Below are 19580 nucleotides of genomic sequence, written 5' to 3' on the forward strand. Positions count from 1 at the left end.
ACAATTACCATTTGTACGCATGGATAAAACAATTCTTATGATAGCTGTAATCTGACTCTTTAAATCTAACTTTTTTTTTAAAAAAATCACACCTTAAATGAGATGCTATTTTGCTAGGATTTTTTTAAATTATATATTTACAGGTATGAAAGTGGAATGAGTTTTGATAATGACTCATATGCTGTTGTGAAACATTAAGAGTAGGTTAGGTCAAGATTTTTAAATAGAGGGGTGGGATTTTTCAAAAGTGCCTAAGTGACTTAAGACCACAAATCCTATGGAATGTCTAATGGGACTTGTCCTAAGTAACTTAGGTGGTTTTGCAAATACCACTTAGGAGTCTGAAGTTAGACTCCTAAATCTGTATTCATTTTCAAAAGTGCTGAGCACACAGCTACCTTAGATCTCAGTGAAATTAGGCAGATGCTGGAGTATGGTTTTAGGCATTTAACTTTAGGGTTCTATTTTTTAATTCTTGGCTTTAAAGGGAAATCTGACTATGTGATACTTACGGTAGAACGCTGTTAATTTATACATCACACATAAGAAATGGTGATTTCATCCACTTTGAAGGGAAGGTTTGAACAACAAAGGGTGTTATAAAGGTTTCATGTTACAAAGACTTCATTATAAATTACAAAATACTATATGGAACATATATTAGTATGCTGAAATATAACAACTGAAAATTAGCTGTGTCAAATTAACTTAAAGTACATTTTTGATGCATTATCCTTATTTTTCATTGCTTGCTCATTTATTCACAAAATTCAGCAATTCACAGTGAGTCTCCCAGTCATTAATGGGTTCTACTGTGGTTTTAAGTGTGGATAATGAAGAGCGGTTTTAGCTTTTGATTCTAGACTGCCTAGCAGTGTGTTCCAACTGCCCAAGAGGCTCGGAGGTCATTTGTGAAACTTGTTCATGCTGCCGGGATACTCACTTTGTAACAGGTAACAGCTGAAATGACGTCACACAATCTATAAGCCAGCTGGAAGGGGCCATCCAGACTTTGCCTTGGCGAATTTTATCTGGGTTGTATTTAGAAGACACATCATAGATAACGTATTGTGTGCAGAAACTCTGGTCAGAACCAGGTTCGGCATGGTATGCCACTGTGTTGATGGTCTGGGTCACGTCGCTATCTGGCTTTGGCTGCCTAATGAGGATTTGTCCTCCTGCTGCTTTAACCAGCTCTATGAGATCATTCTTCTGGTGGTGGTTGAAAGTTCCCCAAAAATAGAAGTAGCAACCATCAAACAACTTAGGCAGCTAAGAAAAAAGAAAACAAGAAATAGAATAAGTACAGGGTTCCACAGCTCCGCATATGATGGGGAAGTCAAAGGAACAAGCATTAGCTCAATAGGAGCATCAGAAAATATAGGCTAAGTTGTGCAACAAGTTACCATTCCAGTTTCTAGAAACCTCAATATACGTTTCCAACCAATTAAAGCTAGTCTCTGAAAGGCATTTACTTAGACTGTAAGCTCCCTGGGGCAAGGAACACCTTTGTCCTCTGTTAGTACAGTGCCTATCACGATAGGGCCCTGGTCTTGGTTAGGGCTGCTAGGTGCCACAACAATACAAGTGATAAAATTACATCACACCACCAGTCCATTTAAATCAGGAGATGTTAGTTAAAAAGATAGGATGGACCTAGACTGAATGAAAAATAATTACAATATTTTTCCTTCCTTTTAGATGGGAGTGATTCCAAGTAGCAACTGAAACTGGACTGGAGAATCCTAGAGGAAACTTCAGCCTTTGTGTTTCATGCAACTTCTTGCATAATGACACGGAGACTTCCCTCTGAAGCTTTGGCAAGATTTATGGGAATATAAGTCAGATATCCATTAACAGCTTGTGACCATCATTAACAATAAATTCAATCACCACTCACAAAAACACCTGAATAAGTGCACACTGAAGTATTAAATCTCTTATCCACGCATGTGGTAGTGGTATAAAAGATCACTTAAAAAAAAATAGCTACCAGCTGGTCTTGGTTGAGTCTGCCTCTTCGTGGGCCACCACAGATTTCATACTTCTCCTCTCGTTCACGAATTCTGCTTTGCAAACATGCCTTCACCCCTGCAATTAGGCCACATGTCAAGGCAACAGAGCAAAACATTGTTATTGCCAACTCACAGGAGTACTTCATATATTCAGGTCGCATTTCAACAAAGAATTACATGTGTGCTTAATTTTACATACTGTGAATAGTTACATTGAAGTCAAAGGGATTATTCCTACCAGATCAAGTTAAACATATGTGGAAATCCTTGCAACATCAAAGACTAAGAGATTCCACTTTAGCCAATTTCTAAGAATTTCTTTAAAGTGAATTTATAGAAGTGCTTCTGAAAGATGATAGCTTGATGCCCCTGGAAAATGAAATCCTACTCCTAGATGGAATAGGTACTGCAGTAGAGCACTGTAGCTGAGTGGCGTCAAACGTTCCATCCACAGCATACACTGGGCCTGCCTGATATATTTAAGTGACTCTGCTGGACATTCATGCTGCAGAATCTAAGCTTTCATTTCAATTAGGGGGAAAAAACCCAACCACCATGCATAGTTCTCACGATTGCACAAATAATCTTCCGAATACAAATCAGACGGACAAAATTGCATCAGGTCTTCAAGCTGCCTGAAACAATGACAGACAAGTATGAACTCCATCTCCCATTGGGCATGAACTCTGAAGTGTCATTAACAGACATTTTAAAATGTCACAATTAACTACTGCTTTGCTGATCATTTCGCCCCTTAAATAACCTTATTTTGGAGGCCAACCAACAGCCATCAGACGATAGCAAGTGCCTGACCTGGGCTGGTTATAAGCTAATAAAAAGCTGACTCTGTATTGCATTACTAATATAAGGAATCACATTTCATTCCTGTTTTAATGAAAATGATCAGGAACAGGTCATTTGTAGTTGATGTTTGAAATCAGAACAGAAACATCCGAATACCTTAACTTTGGCTTTTCCCTTTCAGATTCACCAATTTATTTGCATTTGAGTAGAGTTTTAGAGGTGCACAAGTGTGAATGCTACATGAATACACATTTGTGAAGCTGCTTTTGAAAGAAGATCAATAAAACCTGTTAACAGCCATCAAAAGGTGCACTTGCTCAGTAGTACTCACAATATTGACACTCCATTATACACAGGCCCCCCACCCATCCTAAAATCGGAAACCAACAAAACCAAAACTCAACCAGGACAAAAAAAAACCAACCCTACTTACAGTTTTTAGCCCCCAAAGGAAGAAGAGCCCGAGATTCCATGAAGTCTATGAAGGACATTGCTATGGTGATGGGTGGCACTACTGAACCTTAAGAGAGAGATCTTCCAGCTTGTGCCAACCCCAAGGAGCCTGAAAGCCCAACTGTGCTCCAACAGGCCACTGATCAGTTTGATTTTAATTTTCATTCTGATTTTTGAATTTTAAGACAAGTTATAAATAAAAAACTCACCAAGCTATTTGTTTACATGAAAGCAAATGATAATTTGATGAGGCAAGTTGTGCTTATATATTTGATTGCAAACAGGGCCTCCCGTATATGGGGAGGTCAAAAATTCTACAGGCCTAGTCTACATGCCACAACACTATGTTTTCCACATTTTTTTCCCTCTCATCTATGCATGCCAGCCTGAATCTGTGCGTGTTCTGCTCAATTCCTTTGTGGGAAATTAACATGAACTTGCACAAAATTTAAAAAGGGTTCCAAAAAGATACTTATTTTCTCAAAAAGGAAGAAATCACGTATTTACTGGAGACCCAGAGCAGCAAATACTGACAAAATATTTCAAAGGTTTTCATAACTCAAGCACTAACCATAGTTTTAAAACGACTCCCACAACCCTTACGTTGATACCACTGCACATGGACAGAAGGAAATCCCAATAGGACTTAACCTTAAGGTTGGGTTTTTTCCCCTCCTCTCAAGAATGCACGGATGTTAATGAGTATTACTTATAATTAAAAGGAGAAATGTACTACCTGATCTAGCTTTGAAAACAGGACTGGTCCTTGCATTATCTACAGATCACCACAAATAAACTTTTTACTTTTATAGAAAAGTACATTAAAAGTTTCCCATATTTAAAATGCATGTTAAAATATATGCCTCAATTTTCAGAAATACTCCACACCCACAACTCCAATAAAGTAAATGAAAGTTGCATGTGCACAGCACCTCTGAAAAAGTATTAGACTATTAACATTGAAGTATCAGTTTATATTTTTCAAAGAGCGGCTTTGGTCAGGAAAACAGAATGACAACCGCACATTTTCTGTTTGGGTTACCAACAAATCTGGGTTATTTGCTAGCAGTGCAGAGCCAGTATACCTGTTGGAGAACAGGCTTTATGCTATTCTGCTTCATGCATCAGTCAATCTGCCAGCAAAGTTCAAATTCCAGGATCCTTGCTAAGGAAGGTGAGGCTTTACAAGGCTAGATTAATCACAACTTGATTTTCAAATGACAACTTGAACTTGTAGTGCTGGCAGTGGTAAACAAAGCAAATTTGATAAGAGCAAAAGAGGAAGCAGAACGAATATGGAACACTACGTTATCTTTTTACAGAGTTACTTCCCTGAGGATAACTGAACTTTAAATCGTGAAAGTGACTAACTGGTAAAAGGCATCTATTTTAGCAGAAAATGCAAAGTACATTAAATCTTCTCTGCATACCTATGTCTCCCCATTTCATGCAGGCAACTCCACTGATAAATCCTTTCAGTAAAATTTAATTGCAGTCATTGTAATGGTTTAATTTTTTAACTGCCATGAGAACATTTAACCAAGATAGTGACGATGATACTGATGTTACCCATCTCATTTTCACTAAGCTCCAACACTGAGAGTTAGAAATGTTACAGGAATTAGTGCTAAGTATTTTTTTAAAACGTATACACATGCACACACCCTACTAATAAAGGTTTGTCTGAAGACTTTTCATCTCATTCATTTTAACCTCCACTTTATCAGAATCACACAATGTACACGGTACACTTAGTTACGGAAAGAAGTCTTGGGCATAAGTTATTGGTGCACAGATGAAAATCTTTCAAATGCAGACATTTTAAGTGAGTTGACTTCACTAAGGTTATATACCACTCCTTGGAGTGATCTTTGTAATAATATGACTGTAGGCTTCCACCATTTGAGAAAGTCTATCCTATAACGATGCTGAAGCAGAACTTGTTTTAAGTCATCGCTCTTGTAATATTCGACAACTCACGGCTAGACGGTTTTACAGAACCACGTGTGCTGAGATGCTTTTTGAACAGCTGTCATTAAGTCTCTTCTCTAATCTCCCGTACCTTGTTCCTGTCTGTGTATGGGAAGCAATGTGAAAATTACTAGAATCCTCAGCAATACGGGAATGTCAGTTGCTGCTTCAAACTTCTAAATCCTAGATGTCATTTTACTGTCAAATAGCATGACTAATAGGTGGTCAGGAAACAGCACCGCTTGGAAGAGAACAGACAATACACACAGGATAACAGCAGAGACACAAGAATGCATAAGGAAGTGAAGGAAATATTAAAATTGCCATACTAGATCAGAGAAGTGGTTTATTTGTTTTAGTATCCTGTCTGGAAGTTGTAAGGACCAGATGCTACAGAGGAAGGTGCAAGAAATCCTAATACAAATAATTATGGAATAATTTTCCCATAGGGGAAGTTTCTTCCAAACCCTGTGAGAATAAAAAAATTGTAATCTCTTTTGCTTTAGCATATAAGCCAAACACTAACTGTGGACATTCTCCTCCGTAAGTATTTCTAAAGCTACTTACTTGTTGGCCTTACTGATATATTGTGACCATGAGTTCCACAGGTTAGTCATATACTTTGTATTTCTTTTCTGTTCTGAGTGAATTAGTTCAATTGAATATCCTCAGATTCTAATATGAGAAAAGTTAACAGAAAGGCCCAAAATACTTTTCCATAGTGTTAATTATGTTTACTTGTATCAGAGCTCCCTCTTATTGGAGTAGTCTGTAAGTCTCAATCTTTTTCTTCTCAGACAGAAGTCTTCCCATGTCTCTAGACCACTGTTTCGGCTATATCCTTTTTTAACTAGGATGATTAGAACCGAACACATTACTCTAGGGAAGGCTGCACCTCTGAGAACATTAGAACAACTGTTTTGTGATAGCACCTAGAAGCCCCAATTATAGAACAGAGCCCCACTGTGGTAGACACAGTTCAAATTACACAGAAAGCTGATTCCTACTCTTAAAGAACCTACCATTTCAGTACAGGAGACAGGGTACTTGGATTCTACACTCTTTAGGGCAGGACTGTCTGTTTTATGTACGGTGCCTAGCATAGTGGCATCCTATATACCAGTAAAAAGAACAGGAGGACTTGTGGCACCTTAGAGACTAACGCATTTATTTGAGCATAAGCTTGAAGTGGGCTGTAGCCCATGAAAGCTCATGCTCAAATAAATGTGTTAGTCTCTAAAGGTGCCACAAGTGCTCCTGTTCTTTTTGCGGATTCAGACTAACACGGCTGCTACTCTGAAACCTATATACCAGTGGTTCTCAACCTGGGTACACGTATCCCCGGGGATATGCAGAGGTCTTCCAAGGGGTACGTCAACTCATCTAGGTATTTGCCTAGTTCTACACCAGGCTACATAAAAAGCATTAGCGAAGTCAGTACAAACTAAAATTTCATATGATTTGTTTATATTGCTCTATATACTAAATTATATGGTAACGTAACGTGCGTATATACACTGTATTAGACAGGCATTTTATGTCTTTACTGAGGTATGCAAGCACGTTAATGAGGTTGAAGTTGTCATGGGGTGTACGTGGTTGCGAAGTCAAAATGGACAGAATTTTAAAAAGAGGAGCTGAAAGCGGCGACAGTGAAAATTGTAATTCACTGCCTCCCAGCATGACAAAGCACACAAGTGAAACAGGCTCAAATATCACACTGAAATGTAAGTGCAATATTTATAGTCCAATTAATTTATTTTATAATTATATGGCAAAAATGAGAAAGTCAGCAATTTTTTCGTAACAGTGTGTTGTGACACTTATATTTGTGTGTCTCAAGTAGTTTAAGCAAAGTGATACTTGGGGTATGCAAGATACATCAGACCCCTGAAAGGGGTACAGTAGTCTGGAAAGGTTGATAACCACTGCTATATACTACAGTAATACAAATAGACTGGAAAGCCAAGACAACGAAACAATACCATTATACAGCTGAACTTGCAGTCTGCTGTATGATAACCACTTTATTCAGCAATATGCATGAGTGCCTGAATAACATGGTAGTTTCCTTTTTAACAACCCCTCTACCAGATTCAGCCAGTCATCCTGATTAAGAGGAGACCAAATGAAATAAAATACTATACGGAATGAATAAATAATTGAGTTATATTTATATACGTAGAGAAGGATTTTCAAAAGTTCTCAGTGGTGGCCCAACTCTGCTCCTACTGAAGTCGCGTGTAAAACTCCCTTTGACTCCAGTGGGAGCTAAGTTGGGCCAGTGCAGAGTGCTTTTGAAAATGCCACATGATCTGTGATTTCACAATTTCCGTACTGAAAGACCAGAGCTGAGAATTTGATCCTGAGACACTGGCTGAATGAGCCATCACGAAGCAGAATTAAGCTATAGTCCCAATTAAAAAGCAATTATCATCACACTCCATCATTAACATGCTACTTCACTTCCCTAGAACAGATCCTATAAGATGGTCATCCCTGAATTGATAAGCCTGGGAAAACAAAGACAAATCCATAACGGATGTCTGAATTTTAAAAGATGATCTATCTTTTCAATCTGTGCTGACATCCTTGTCATTAAACTGATGACTAACTGCTGTGGCTAAAGTTTGTTGGATCAGCTACCCAAAAGAGTAAGAATACCTCCCACTTCAAAGGGATTGGACTCATACTCTAGGGGTACAGTAACCTACACCAGGGTGTCCATTTCTTAGTAAACCATGTTGAGAATCTGTCTGATGAAGGATCGAGTTGAAGCGCAATTGCTCTTATAAAAAAAAGTTAATTGTTCATCTTGGAGATAACCAGTGTCTAAAGATATAAATCCATACCATTCAAAAAGTAGTCCTTTTAAACCCCCCTTATTTCAACTTTAAGCTCTCTGTGGCACAGACTCGTTTGTCTGTGTGCACACAGCATCTACCAAATGGGGCCCTGAGCAGGTGTCCAGGCATTAGTGCATTATAAACATTAAATATTAGAAGTTGTAAGCTTGTGTGTTAATGTCCCCACATTTGGGAAAGGGGAGACTGACTTCTTTCATACAGGTGCTGCTGCTCACACTGTTCCTCTTGTTTACCCTGAATCATTTCTGTCTCTAGTCTTCCCACAACCCATCACAACACATTTGGGGCAAATACCACAAATTCCCAATGCACCATCTGCCTGAATGCTCACACTAATTTACCTTTATTACTACCCTTTCATGTTCATGTAGCTCCCAGGCCATGGAAATTAAGAAACTGCAATTTGTAAATTTTACAAGGTGAGGACACAATCCTCCAACCCTTACTCACATGAACAATGCTACTGATTTTAGTGAAGCTATTTGCATTAGCCAGGGTAACAGGAGTATGGTTTTATTCACCCACTGTTACAGTGGCATAAGCCCTAACTTACTGCACTGACCTTAATGGTGTTATGCAGGATTTACACTAGGTACAACTAAGCACAGATTTTGTTTCTAAATCTTTTAGAATACTACCATCCTAAAAAACTTTCTAAAAGGTTAAGTGACGTTTTATCTTTACTGCTGCTATTGCACAGCCAAATTAGTATCAAAGGGCCCAGGGTCTAGTTGTGGCAGCAACAGCAAATGTTCACTTACCTGTAGATTGGGACCCTGGAAATGGAAATATAGGGGTCTCTATGCAGATAGAGCAGAAACTGATTAGGTGAATTGACTGGGAAAAGAAAGTAGGAATTCTGGACCAAAAGCAGCCTTTGCAGTTAACAGAATCTGACAAAGCGGTTGGCCTACGCCTTAAGCATAGTAGTCTTACTAGTATCCAGAGTACCTTGGAAGAAACACATGAGATCAGATTTCAAACTGAAAAACATAAAAAGGTTTCTGAAACCATTTTTCATAATTAGTTTTACAAACGCCTTAAAATTACATATTTTTGTGAAGCAAGGTAGAGATTGGAGTGGTGTAGTTAAAGCTACATATTCCTGATGTGTGCATTGACATGAAAATGTTTCTTGAATGCATTTATTCTGACATTCATAGTAGCTATTATAACAAGAACATGCATCAGGATTGTCATCTATTTAAATGGGGAATGAAAAATAGTCAAGCTTTTTTTTTTTTTTTAATTAGGAAAAAGGGAGAAATGAGTGAATCCAGAGATATTAAAGAATTCTGCTGTTTTTAATCAAATTATATTCTGATTTAGGAAAAAAAACAGATGAAATTCAGTAATACTTGAAACTTAATCTCAACATACTTACTGGAGGATGAGGATATGCTACTTTCTGTCTCTATTAAGGTCCCAGAAATAATGAAGGCAATAAAATAACAACAGCAACGAAAGATATGGCCAACGGCAAGGAGCAGGGTGACAATGGTGTCTCAATTGATTTTTATGCTGCTCTGAAAATGGAGATATTGCCAATAGTGTGTCAAGTACATATAAAATGTATAGACAATAAGCAACTGGCAATAGGTACTATGAAATCTTTCCTCTCTGAAGATACTTCTTGCACAGTATTACCCCTCTTACATCATCAGCCTCCAGTGAGAGCCAAAAGGGAATTCAAATAGTTGAGGTTTCTGGGCCATCTGTAGTAGTAGCAGGCCTTGTCCCTAGGTCAAATAAGAGTAGTGCACTTCACTAGAATGTTCCAAATTCAGCTTGTTAGTAAGCAAGTATATAGGGAGATCACACATAATTCTAAAATAAATATACAATCTCCAATACTGCATGATGCTATAGAATGATTCAGGCAGCTGAGAAAGGAGATTGCTTTTATTACACAAAGGTATGAAAAGCTGCTGTAAGGGAGGTGTTCACACAGAAAAATACGTATTTTTATTAAAATATTTTTTGCAAAGTATAAAGCAAGTATCTTTTTTGTGACATGAACAAACTCTTCAGGCCATAATGTAAATTTCCTTTAAAGAACATACTTGGAAAACAATTTTAACATGTGCCGCAATGGGAATATTTTCACAAGTGAAATACTGGATCTTTCTATTAACTCAGTGAGTTTTGAAGTGGACCCCAAGTTTGAATTCCTGGCTTAAAAATTTAAGCAAAACAAACATCTCTTATGTCTAATTTATTTGTAATGGCTTTGATATAGATTCAAGAGAAATACACCAGAGTAAGGGCACACTTTTAAAAAGTTTATTTTTGTGTCTCATCTAAATGGATGTAACCAATTACTTAACAGAAGCCATGAAAGCAATGATAAATAAGGAGAGAGTATGAAAAGCAGAGCAAAGTAAAACCCTTTTTCCTAACAAATGTTTCATCAGCAGGCATCCAATTATTTGTTATAACAATCTTTAACTTGTAAATGACTCTGAAGAAGACCAACAACAAACTGGTGGGAGCAGATGGAATGGTGTTGTTAATTATAGGCACTTAACTGCATCAGACCCCGTGAGTTATTACTAACATTTCCCGGTAGGGAGGAGAAGCACTTGCTTTTAAAAAGTATGTTGCTTACTAAGCTATAAGCATTAGCACCCAGGAGTATAATCATCAGTACTTTACCACCACATTAAATAAAACTCAACAGAAAACAAAGAAGTGTATTAAAATGTCATGGAAAAAAGATTTCTGTACAGACTGCGTTTACTTTTTTCGGTTACGTTTCTAAAGTTAAAAAACAACCAAGTTCTCTCACAAATGTTCAATCTCACCTCTGCAAGAAAAATCCATCTTCTCCCTAGTGCTTAATTGAAGGAAGAGATAATCCTGTACTGGTGACATCATTATGTATTAGTTTCTATATTGTTTGACCAGTAAAATGCTGAGATGGAGAAGAGGAGGATACTTAACCTGGAAAATTAACAAACCTCCTGAACAGCCTGTATGTAGCTTTGATAAAGTCAAGATCTGCCACAGAAACGTTAGATTTAAATATTCTCAGTGAAACAGAATTCTAATTACTGAAGAAACTCCATATGCACTCTGTGCAAACCCAGGTCTGGCTCCTAACCCCTCAGAAATTTGTTACCCCCAGCCACATAGAGGTTTTATCTTCCTGCCCACGTGTAACCTCTAAGCAGCCAGACATCTACAATACCATAATTGTCCCACAATTCCCCACTACTTTTCAGCAGCCAAACTATCTGAAGCTAGTCCTCGATACCCAAACCAACCTGTTGGTTTGGGCATACCAACATTTATCACATGTCAGAGAGAGTCAATGAGAAACTATTCATACTTGTAACAGATTGCAGTACCAAGACTCCTTGAAGATTTTTCTTTTTGAATTACCTATAGATAAATGGGATGAATATAATCTGTTTTAAATAAGTGATATCCAAAGTATCCAAGGGAACATTTAACCAATGTGCCATTTGAAAAGAACAGAGAAGAAATCAAGTGGATGTTAGGAAGTTACATGGACATTAGAAGCAGATGGCCAAAGTTTTCCAGAGTGACTAGTGATTTTGGCTGCCCAACTTGGAACACCTTAAAGGGGCCTCATGCTCAGCATTTTAGAAAAAAAATCAGGCCCCTTTAAGCTGGGCACCCAAACTCAGTAGTCCATTTGAAAAATTTAGGCTAAGTTATTTGAAGAGTCCCTATTGAGTAAAGATGAGTTTTCATATCTAGTGTTTAATCATCCAAGACACTCCTGAAACCACTTGAAGAAAGCTCTCTATGAATTCTCCATTGATAGACAAACTGCACACAAATTAATTATAAAGGTTGGGGGGCGGAAGGGGGGGAAGAGGGGTTCCGTCCCTAGAGAAGTCAAGGGAAACAAGAAGGGTTTTCACAATGTAAATTAGAAGGGGAATTAATAAAGTCAGATGTATACTATATAGATATTTGTTCATCTGCCCTTTCATTTATGTTACTATTTTGTTAGATGGCATATATAAGTCCTTGAATGCAGAGGTGTTTTGGATAGTGTAACTACTGCTTTATATATTGCTTACAAGCACTGATCCCATACCCCTAAAGCACCAAAATTTTCCATTGACTTCCGTGGGAGCTATGCAAAGCATAAGGAACACAAGGATGGGGCCATAAGCTTGACTGGTTTTTGCTGGTAACTAGTCATCCTGTCATTTCTCCTGATCAGGAAGTCTTATACTACTATAGCAAATCAGCCCTTCGACAGCCATTTAAAATGCTTAAACACATACATCGGAACATTTACCATGAGCATTCCAGCACTACTGCTAATATGCTGAGCGGTAAACAAATTCATCCCCTCCTTACATTTGGGGGATGACTATTTCACTGGTATCTGATTAACAATGATGCATTACACATTTTCCACAGATGGAGTAATTACACGTAATCACAATTAATTACATTAATTCTTGTCACTCAAAATTTAAAAAGCCCCATAGTTTAGGTTAAGCCAATATCCATATTTGAAACAAGTTTCTGAAACAGGAATGGAAAGTTCTCAGACAATATTAATCCTCAGGTCAAACTATACATTTGTTTGAAAAATAAATGTTCCACCTATTCAAATACTTACACTCAAATTTCAGGACCCAACATCCAGCCAGAATGGCCAGCATACCTTTGATAGTACTTCGCATTGGATCATCAGCGATAATGACGTGAGTCACTAGAATAAAAAGTTACACATGTAAGAAAGCCTACAAACCTAAAATAACCAGATCTATAAGACTTGTTGCAAATCCAGTCACCCCCAATTTACGAACTCTTTCCTCCCCATTTATGAGCAGCCATTCTTCCCCAAACTCAAAATCTGTTTTCATTCACTGCAATTAAACTCTTCTCTTTATAAACTTGTGCAAGTGGGTGTTATAACTGAAAACCCACAATATTTCTGTCTGCTTTTAGTTGTTGTAAGTGTAGCCTTGTAGTTTATAAGAGAAGGAAGCATTACTGATCTATTAACCTACTTCTCCTCCAAAGGTATAATTGAAATAGGATTCTCACTACTGGATGTTAGTACCTTAATGCAAGACTGGTGGAATTGTCTCAGCTCGAGATTTTCAGGTTCAACATGCAACAGTAGTTAGGTGGAGCATGAGCCTGGCCCCTTCTAAGCATTTCCATTACACATGATCAGCTTAACCACAGCCTGAGAATCTTTCAGTCAGTTCTACACTGCATGGTAAATCTCTCAAGAGGAATAAGAATCGATAAAAGGGATTAAGAGAATGCTTAAAAAAAATATCCAACAAATGTAACTATTCATCATCAACTTAGTAAAGATGAACTTGAAACTCTGAGGACAGATGGCAGGTAAAAGAACTCGTCACAATACTATCTTCAGAGAAGAGTTACAGATCAGTAAGTTGCTTTTCCTCTAAAGATACTACCTGTGTGGGATTCTCACTCCAAAAGTGTAATAAAGCTCAAGAGACATCTCAAGTAATGAAGTAAAAGTGCAACAGATAGCAACTCTAGGGCCAGAACCAAAACTGTGATGAATTTTTTCTGTCCTTTTAAATGAGGAAGGAGAGTAACATCAGCTGCCTGGAGTTAGAGACTTTAACAACAGCATGCTGAAATGCTGCTGGCTTCTTCTTTAGCTCTTCTCACCTTCTGGAGAGGCCCTGCCTAAGATGAGCTAAAGCACTGCACCAGTGGCTCCAAGCAGAGGAGCCCCAACTGTGGCCTCAGCTTTGAAGGCAGTGGTTTCAAGCACTTTGACGAGGCCATCCCACTAATGATGGGCTTCGGAGAGGGGAGCTGGGTTTGCACCAATGCAGGTAGCACCAACGCAAACAAGACAAAAACAGAGTCCTAAGTCAGCAGGTTTACCAGGCTGGCTTCATGCAGATTGATAGGAGTTTCCGGGGTGTTGAGGCAGACCTGAAGTATTTTCCCATGTTTTCTTAGTACTCAGGGTGACATCTGGCAAAATGTGACATTGTGGTAAAGTCCAAGGAAGATAACCATATTTTCTACCTTATGTACTATAGACATGGCCTTGCAGTACTAACAAGCGTGAAGCAGCTTTGCTGTGTCCCTTCCTTCCTCCATGTTAGAGGTCATGTAACAGAAATGACGCAAAAACAAAAAAGAAAAAAACAGAAGATGAAAAGATGCAGCGAAGTGCCAGAAATGCAAGGAGCTGAGGAATCAGAGCAAGAGCAGAGATCCCCAGCGTCCAGCATGGGAGCACCAAGACAGGTGCTGAAGCATGGCAAGCATTAGAGCTGTAGTGTTGAGGCATCAGAACTAGAGGAGCAATAACAGGGTGCTAAGCATCCATAACACCAGCACAAACGCAGAAGCCGGCACCGATAAGTTACCCAAAAATTGCTGCCAAAGTGCGAAGTAAGCGGCAAAACACCAGCCACACTGGTGCTGAAATGCAACAGAAAAAAAACCCAGAGACAAAAAACTAGGCAACAAGCACCCAAGGCAAACAGCTTCACAAACAGAAATGCTGCTCCTGGTTCTACCTAGAAGAGAAGGACTGTTATGGGAGAAGGATCTCAGATGTATGAAGATATGGATGAAAATAGCCAAACTGGTGACTGGCAGACACACAGAGCTCCTGCAGGCAGTACCTTCACCACCTGTGGTCCAGAAGAACTGAGTGGAAGGTTCCAAGAGCAGTAGGTAAGCTAAGGAGGGCTAAACTACCACGTCAATGGCATGGTACCCTGCTAGCAAAGTAATTGGGGCAAAATATAAGCGTTTAGTGAATTCTGCCTGTCTTGCACTAGGAAGCTGGGAACTCAGAGTTAGTATCCTGGTGGTTGGTTCCTTTTAAAGGATAAGTTTCTAGTCAACTCATTTTTGTTGCCAGCAAGCTCACATCTTCTCTTGTGCCAGAGGCTTCTCTCTCTTCAGAAAGAGCACCCATAGGCTGTGGGCTAACAGATGTGAAACTTTATATTGCTTCAGTCTTATGAGCGGCATAAATACTATATCATTCTTGGAACCTGAAGTTTTATTTCAATCTACAAAACATTATGCAGTTAACATCTTGATAGCTAAAATGTATAACCCTGGTACAAAGTGAGCATTAAAACATACATACCTAAGAGACATTCCAACGTGGGCTTACTTACCTGTGCTGTTAAACTCCACACATTTTCTAGCCTTCAGCACTGCTGCAAGTTTGCTCAGTGATTTTTGTTGCTCTGAATTGAGGCTGCTTCCCAGTAAAACAACAGGCCCTTCTCTAGGGTGGCCTGGGCTTGCTTGCTGTGTGACAAGAGGAAAAAATGCTAAAGTCCTTCCTAAACTGAACTTAAAGAAAACAACTAATCTATTTGACAGTCTATTAAATAAAGAATAAGACTTTGAAATGAATAATTCATGGCATCTTACAGGACACATACATAAATCTATCTAGAGGGAATGCTATGGCATTGTAGATACTTTCTTTAATTTATGTAACATACCAAAGCAATTTTCAATTAACTAAAAGTTCGGTCTTGGGGACCTTTTGAATCAGTAGCAGCTTTCAGCAAACGGGCTGATGAAGATGCAGCGTGTTTTGTTTGGGAACTGTAGTACATGCCTAACTTCCATAGGTCACAATAATGTGACAAGAAACTCACCACACAGTCCCGACTAATAGCAATTACTGAGTATTAAGCAACTGAAGAACATAACGTACTCAGGAACATTTTAAATCAACGTGTTCTGAATGGTTTAAACTGGGGCATGAAAGGGTAAAGATTTTAAAATCACCCTTAATGTATAGTGCCTAGCACAACATAGCTTTTTATTTCCCCCCCGCCATTGGGTCCTCTGGGTGCTACCATAATATTTTTGTATATATACACCCACAAGACATACAAACACAGACACATAAAACACATGAATAAATGTTTGTACATTAGCTTACAAATGGTATACAAATTTTACTGTAATGAGGCACTAAGAGTTGAAACCGTTCTACAAAGACACAATATCAAAGACAGCCACAAAGTCAGTTTGTCCAAAGAGGCACCACCCTTCCCCCCAGCCCCAAAGGTCTTGCAGGGCATTCTAAACAATGAAGAGTAAACATTTTTATTACATTTTATGGGTACATAGAGAAATACGTATGTAAGGTCTAATTTTCATTTACACTAAAGCCTCTATACATTCCTCTAGCAGGGAAAAAGGGCGTGTGTGTAAATAAGACCACCACCCACACACAGTCCTACAATTGTTACTGTTAAGGCGCACAGTGAGGCCAATTTGTTATCTCCAGCTGCGAGAAACTGAAAGGCCTCTGGCAGAAGACTGTAAAGACATGTAATAACCCAGCAGTGGAAAACATCTTAATTATTGGGTGACGGGAGATACTGGAATAGCCTATTATACTTTTAAAGTGTGTAAAAGCATTTAGAGCAAAGAACAGGTGTGTCTTTTTACTGGATGTGTGTATACAACAAACAACAGAGGAAGACAACACACGATGTGGAATAAAGTTTGTCAGTATTTGGGAACCATTCTGAGTTATCGCAAAAAGAAAAGGAGTACTTGTGGCACCTTAGAGACTAACCAATTTATTTGAGCATGAGCTTTCGTGAGCTACAGCTCACTTCATCGGATGCATACCGTGGAACCTGCAGAAGACATTATATACACACAGAGACCATGAAACAATACCTCCTCCCACCCCACTCTCCTGCTGGTAATAGCTTATCTAAAGTGATCATCAAGTTGGGCCATTTCCAGCACAAATCCAGGTTCTCACCCTCCGCCCCCACCCCCACAAACTCACTCTCCTGCTGGTAATAGCCCATCCAAAGTGACCACTCTCTTCACAATGTGCATGATAATCAAGGTGGGCCATTTCCTGCACAAATCCAGGTTCTCTCACTCCCTCACCCCCCTCCAAAAACCACACACACAAACTCACTCTCCTGCTGGTAATAGCCCATCCAAAGAGACCACTCTCCCTACAATGTGCATGATAATCAAGATGGGCCATTTCCAGCACAAATCCAGGTTTTATCACCCCTCCCCCCCCACCCCGGGGAAACACACACACACACACACTCACTCTCCTGCTGGCAATAGCTCATCCAAACTGACCACTCTCTAAGTTTAAATCCAAGTTTAACCAGAATGTCTTGGGGGGGGGGGGAGGAAGGAAACAACAGGGGGAAATAGGCTACCTTGCATAATGACTTAGCCACTCCCAGTCTCCCAGTCTCTATTTAAGCCTAAATTAATAGTATCCAATTTGCAAATGAATTCCAATTCAGCAGTTTCTTGCTGGAGTCTGGATTTGAAGTTTTTTTGTTGTAAGATAGCGACCTTCATGTCTGTAATTGCGTGATCAGAGAGATTGAAGTGTTCTCCGACTGGTTTATGAATGTTATAATTCTTGAATTCTATAATTCTTTGTGTCCATTTATTCTTTTACGTAGAGACTGTCCAGTTTGACCAATGTAAATGGCAGAGGGGCATTGCTGGCACATGATGGCATATATCACATTGGTGGATGTGCAGGTGAACAAGCCTCTGATAGTGTGGCTGATGTTATTAGGCCCTGTGATGATGTCCCCTGAATAGATATGTGGACACAGTTGGCAATGGGCTTTGTTGCAAGGATAGGTTCCTGGGTTAGTGGTTCTGTTGTGTGGTATGTGGTTGTTGGTGAGTATTTGCTTCAGGTTGCACGGCTATCTGTAGGCAAGGACTGGTCTGTCTCCCAAGATTTGTGAGAGTGTTGAGTCATCCTTCAGGATAGGTTGTAGATCCTTAATAATGCGTTGGAGGGGTTTTAGTTGGGGGCTGAAGGTGACGGCTAGTGGCGTTCTGTTATTTTCTTTGTTAGGCCTGTCCTGTAGTAGGTAACTTCTGGGAACTCTTCTGGCTCTATCAATCTGTTTCTTCACTTCTGCAGGTGGGTATTGTAGTTGTAAGAAAGCTTGACAGAGATCTTGTAGGTGTTTGTCTCTGTCTGAGGAGTTGGAGCAAATGCGGTTGTATCGTAGAGTTTGGCTGTAGACGATGGATCGTGTGGTGTGGTCAGGGTGAAAGTTGGAGGCAGATAGGTAGGAATAGCGGTCAGTAGGTTTCCGGTATAGGGTGGTGTTTATGTGACCATCGTTTATTAGCACTGTAGTTTCCAGGAAGTGGATCTCTTGTGTGGACTGGACCAGGCTGAGGTTGATGGTGGGATGGAAATAGTTGCTATCATGGTGGAATTCCTCAAGTGCTTCTTTTCCATGGGTCCAGATGATGATGTCATCAATATAGCGCAAGTAGAGTAGGGGTTTTAGGGGACGAGAGCTGAGGAAGCGTTGTTCTAAATCAGCCATAAAAATGTTGGTATACTGTGGGTACCCATAGCAGTGCCGCTGATCTGAAGGTATACATTGTCCCCAAATGTAAAATAGTTATGGGTAAGGACAAAGTCACAAAGTTCAGCCACCAGGTTAGCCGTGACATTATCGGGGATAGTGTTCTTGACGGCTTGTAGTCCATCTTTGTGTGGAATGTTGGTGTAGAGGGCTTCTACATCCATAGTGGCCAGGATGGTGTTATCAGGAAGATCACCGATGGATTGAAGTTTCCTCAGGAAGTCAGTGGTGTCTCGAAAGGTAGCTGGGAGTGCTGGTAGCGTAGGGCCTGAGGAGGTAGTCTACATAGCCAGACAATCCTGCTGTCAGGGTGCCAATGCCTGAGATGATGGGGCGCCCAGGATTTCCAGGTTTATGGATCTTGGGTAGTAGATAGAATATCCCAGGTTGGGGTTCCAGGGGTGTGTCTGTGCGGATTTGATCCTGTGTTTTTTCAGGAAGTTTCTTGAGCAAATGCTGTAGTTGCTTTTGGTAACTCTCAGTGGGATCAGAGGGTAATGGCTTGTAGAAAGTGGTGTTGGAGAGCTGCCGAGCAGCCTCTTGTTCATATTCCGACCTATTTATGATGACAACTGCACCTCCTTTGTCAGCCTTTTTGATTATGATGTCAGAGTTGTTTCTGAGGCTATCTTACAACAAAAAAACTTCAAATCCAGACTCCAGCGAGAAACTGCTGAATTGGAATTCATTTGCAAATTGGATACTATTAATTTGTATTAATTTGTAAATAGAGACTGGGAGTGACTAAGTCATTATGCAAGGTATCCTATTTCCCCCTGTTTTTTCCTCCCCTCCCCCCCCCCCCCCCCCGACGTTCTGGTTAAACTTGGATTTAAACTTAGAGAGTGGTCAGTTTGGATGAACTATTGCCAGCAGGAGAGTGAATTTGTGTGTGTGTGTGTTTCCCCGGGGGAGGCGGGGGGTGAGAAAGCCTGGATTTGTGCTGAAAATGGCCCACCTTGATTATCATGCACATTGTGAAGAGAGTGGTCACTTTGGATGGGCTATTACCAGCAGGAGAGTGAGTTGGGGGCGGGGGGGGGGGTGAGAAAGCCTGGATTTGTGCTGGAAATGGCCCAACTTGATAATCACTT

The 19580-nt window shown here is 39.7% G+C and overlaps 2 protein-coding genes across 3 annotated transcripts in view; one reads left to right on the top strand and one right to left on the bottom strand.

Moving 5' to 3' along the window:
* VWC2L (von Willebrand factor C domain containing 2 like) overlaps positions 1 to 3060 on the top strand; it is a 128633-nt gene extending 125573 nt beyond the window's left edge. Inside the window, exon 4 of the mRNA XM_073306732.1 lies at positions 1702 to 3060. Coding sequence (XP_073162833.1) covers positions 1702 to 1721 — 20 coding nt within the window. The 3' untranslated portion in view covers positions 1722 to 3060. The remainder of the gene's footprint in view (positions 1 to 1701) is intronic.
* BARD1 (BRCA1 associated RING domain 1) overlaps positions 1 to 19580 on the bottom strand; it is an 81105-nt gene that overhangs the window by 16297 nt on the left and 45228 nt on the right. For both annotated transcript variants that reach the window (XM_073306728.1, XM_073306727.1), the window contains 4 exons: positions 15244 to 15379; positions 12720 to 12812; positions 1994 to 2091; positions 944 to 1272 (listed from right to left, as the gene is read on the bottom strand). In XM_073306728.1, coding sequence (XP_073162829.1) covers positions 944 to 1272; positions 1994 to 2091; positions 12720 to 12812; positions 15244 to 15379 — 656 coding nt within the window. The remainder of the gene's footprint in view (positions 1 to 943; positions 1273 to 1993; positions 2092 to 12719; positions 12813 to 15243; positions 15380 to 19580) is intronic.

The sequence above is a fragment of the Lepidochelys kempii genome, chromosome 11, assembly GCF_965140265.1.
Source record: "Lepidochelys kempii isolate rLepKem1 chromosome 11, rLepKem1.hap2, whole genome shotgun sequence".
Lineage (NCBI taxonomy): Eukaryota > Metazoa > Chordata > Testudines > Cheloniidae > Lepidochelys > Lepidochelys kempii.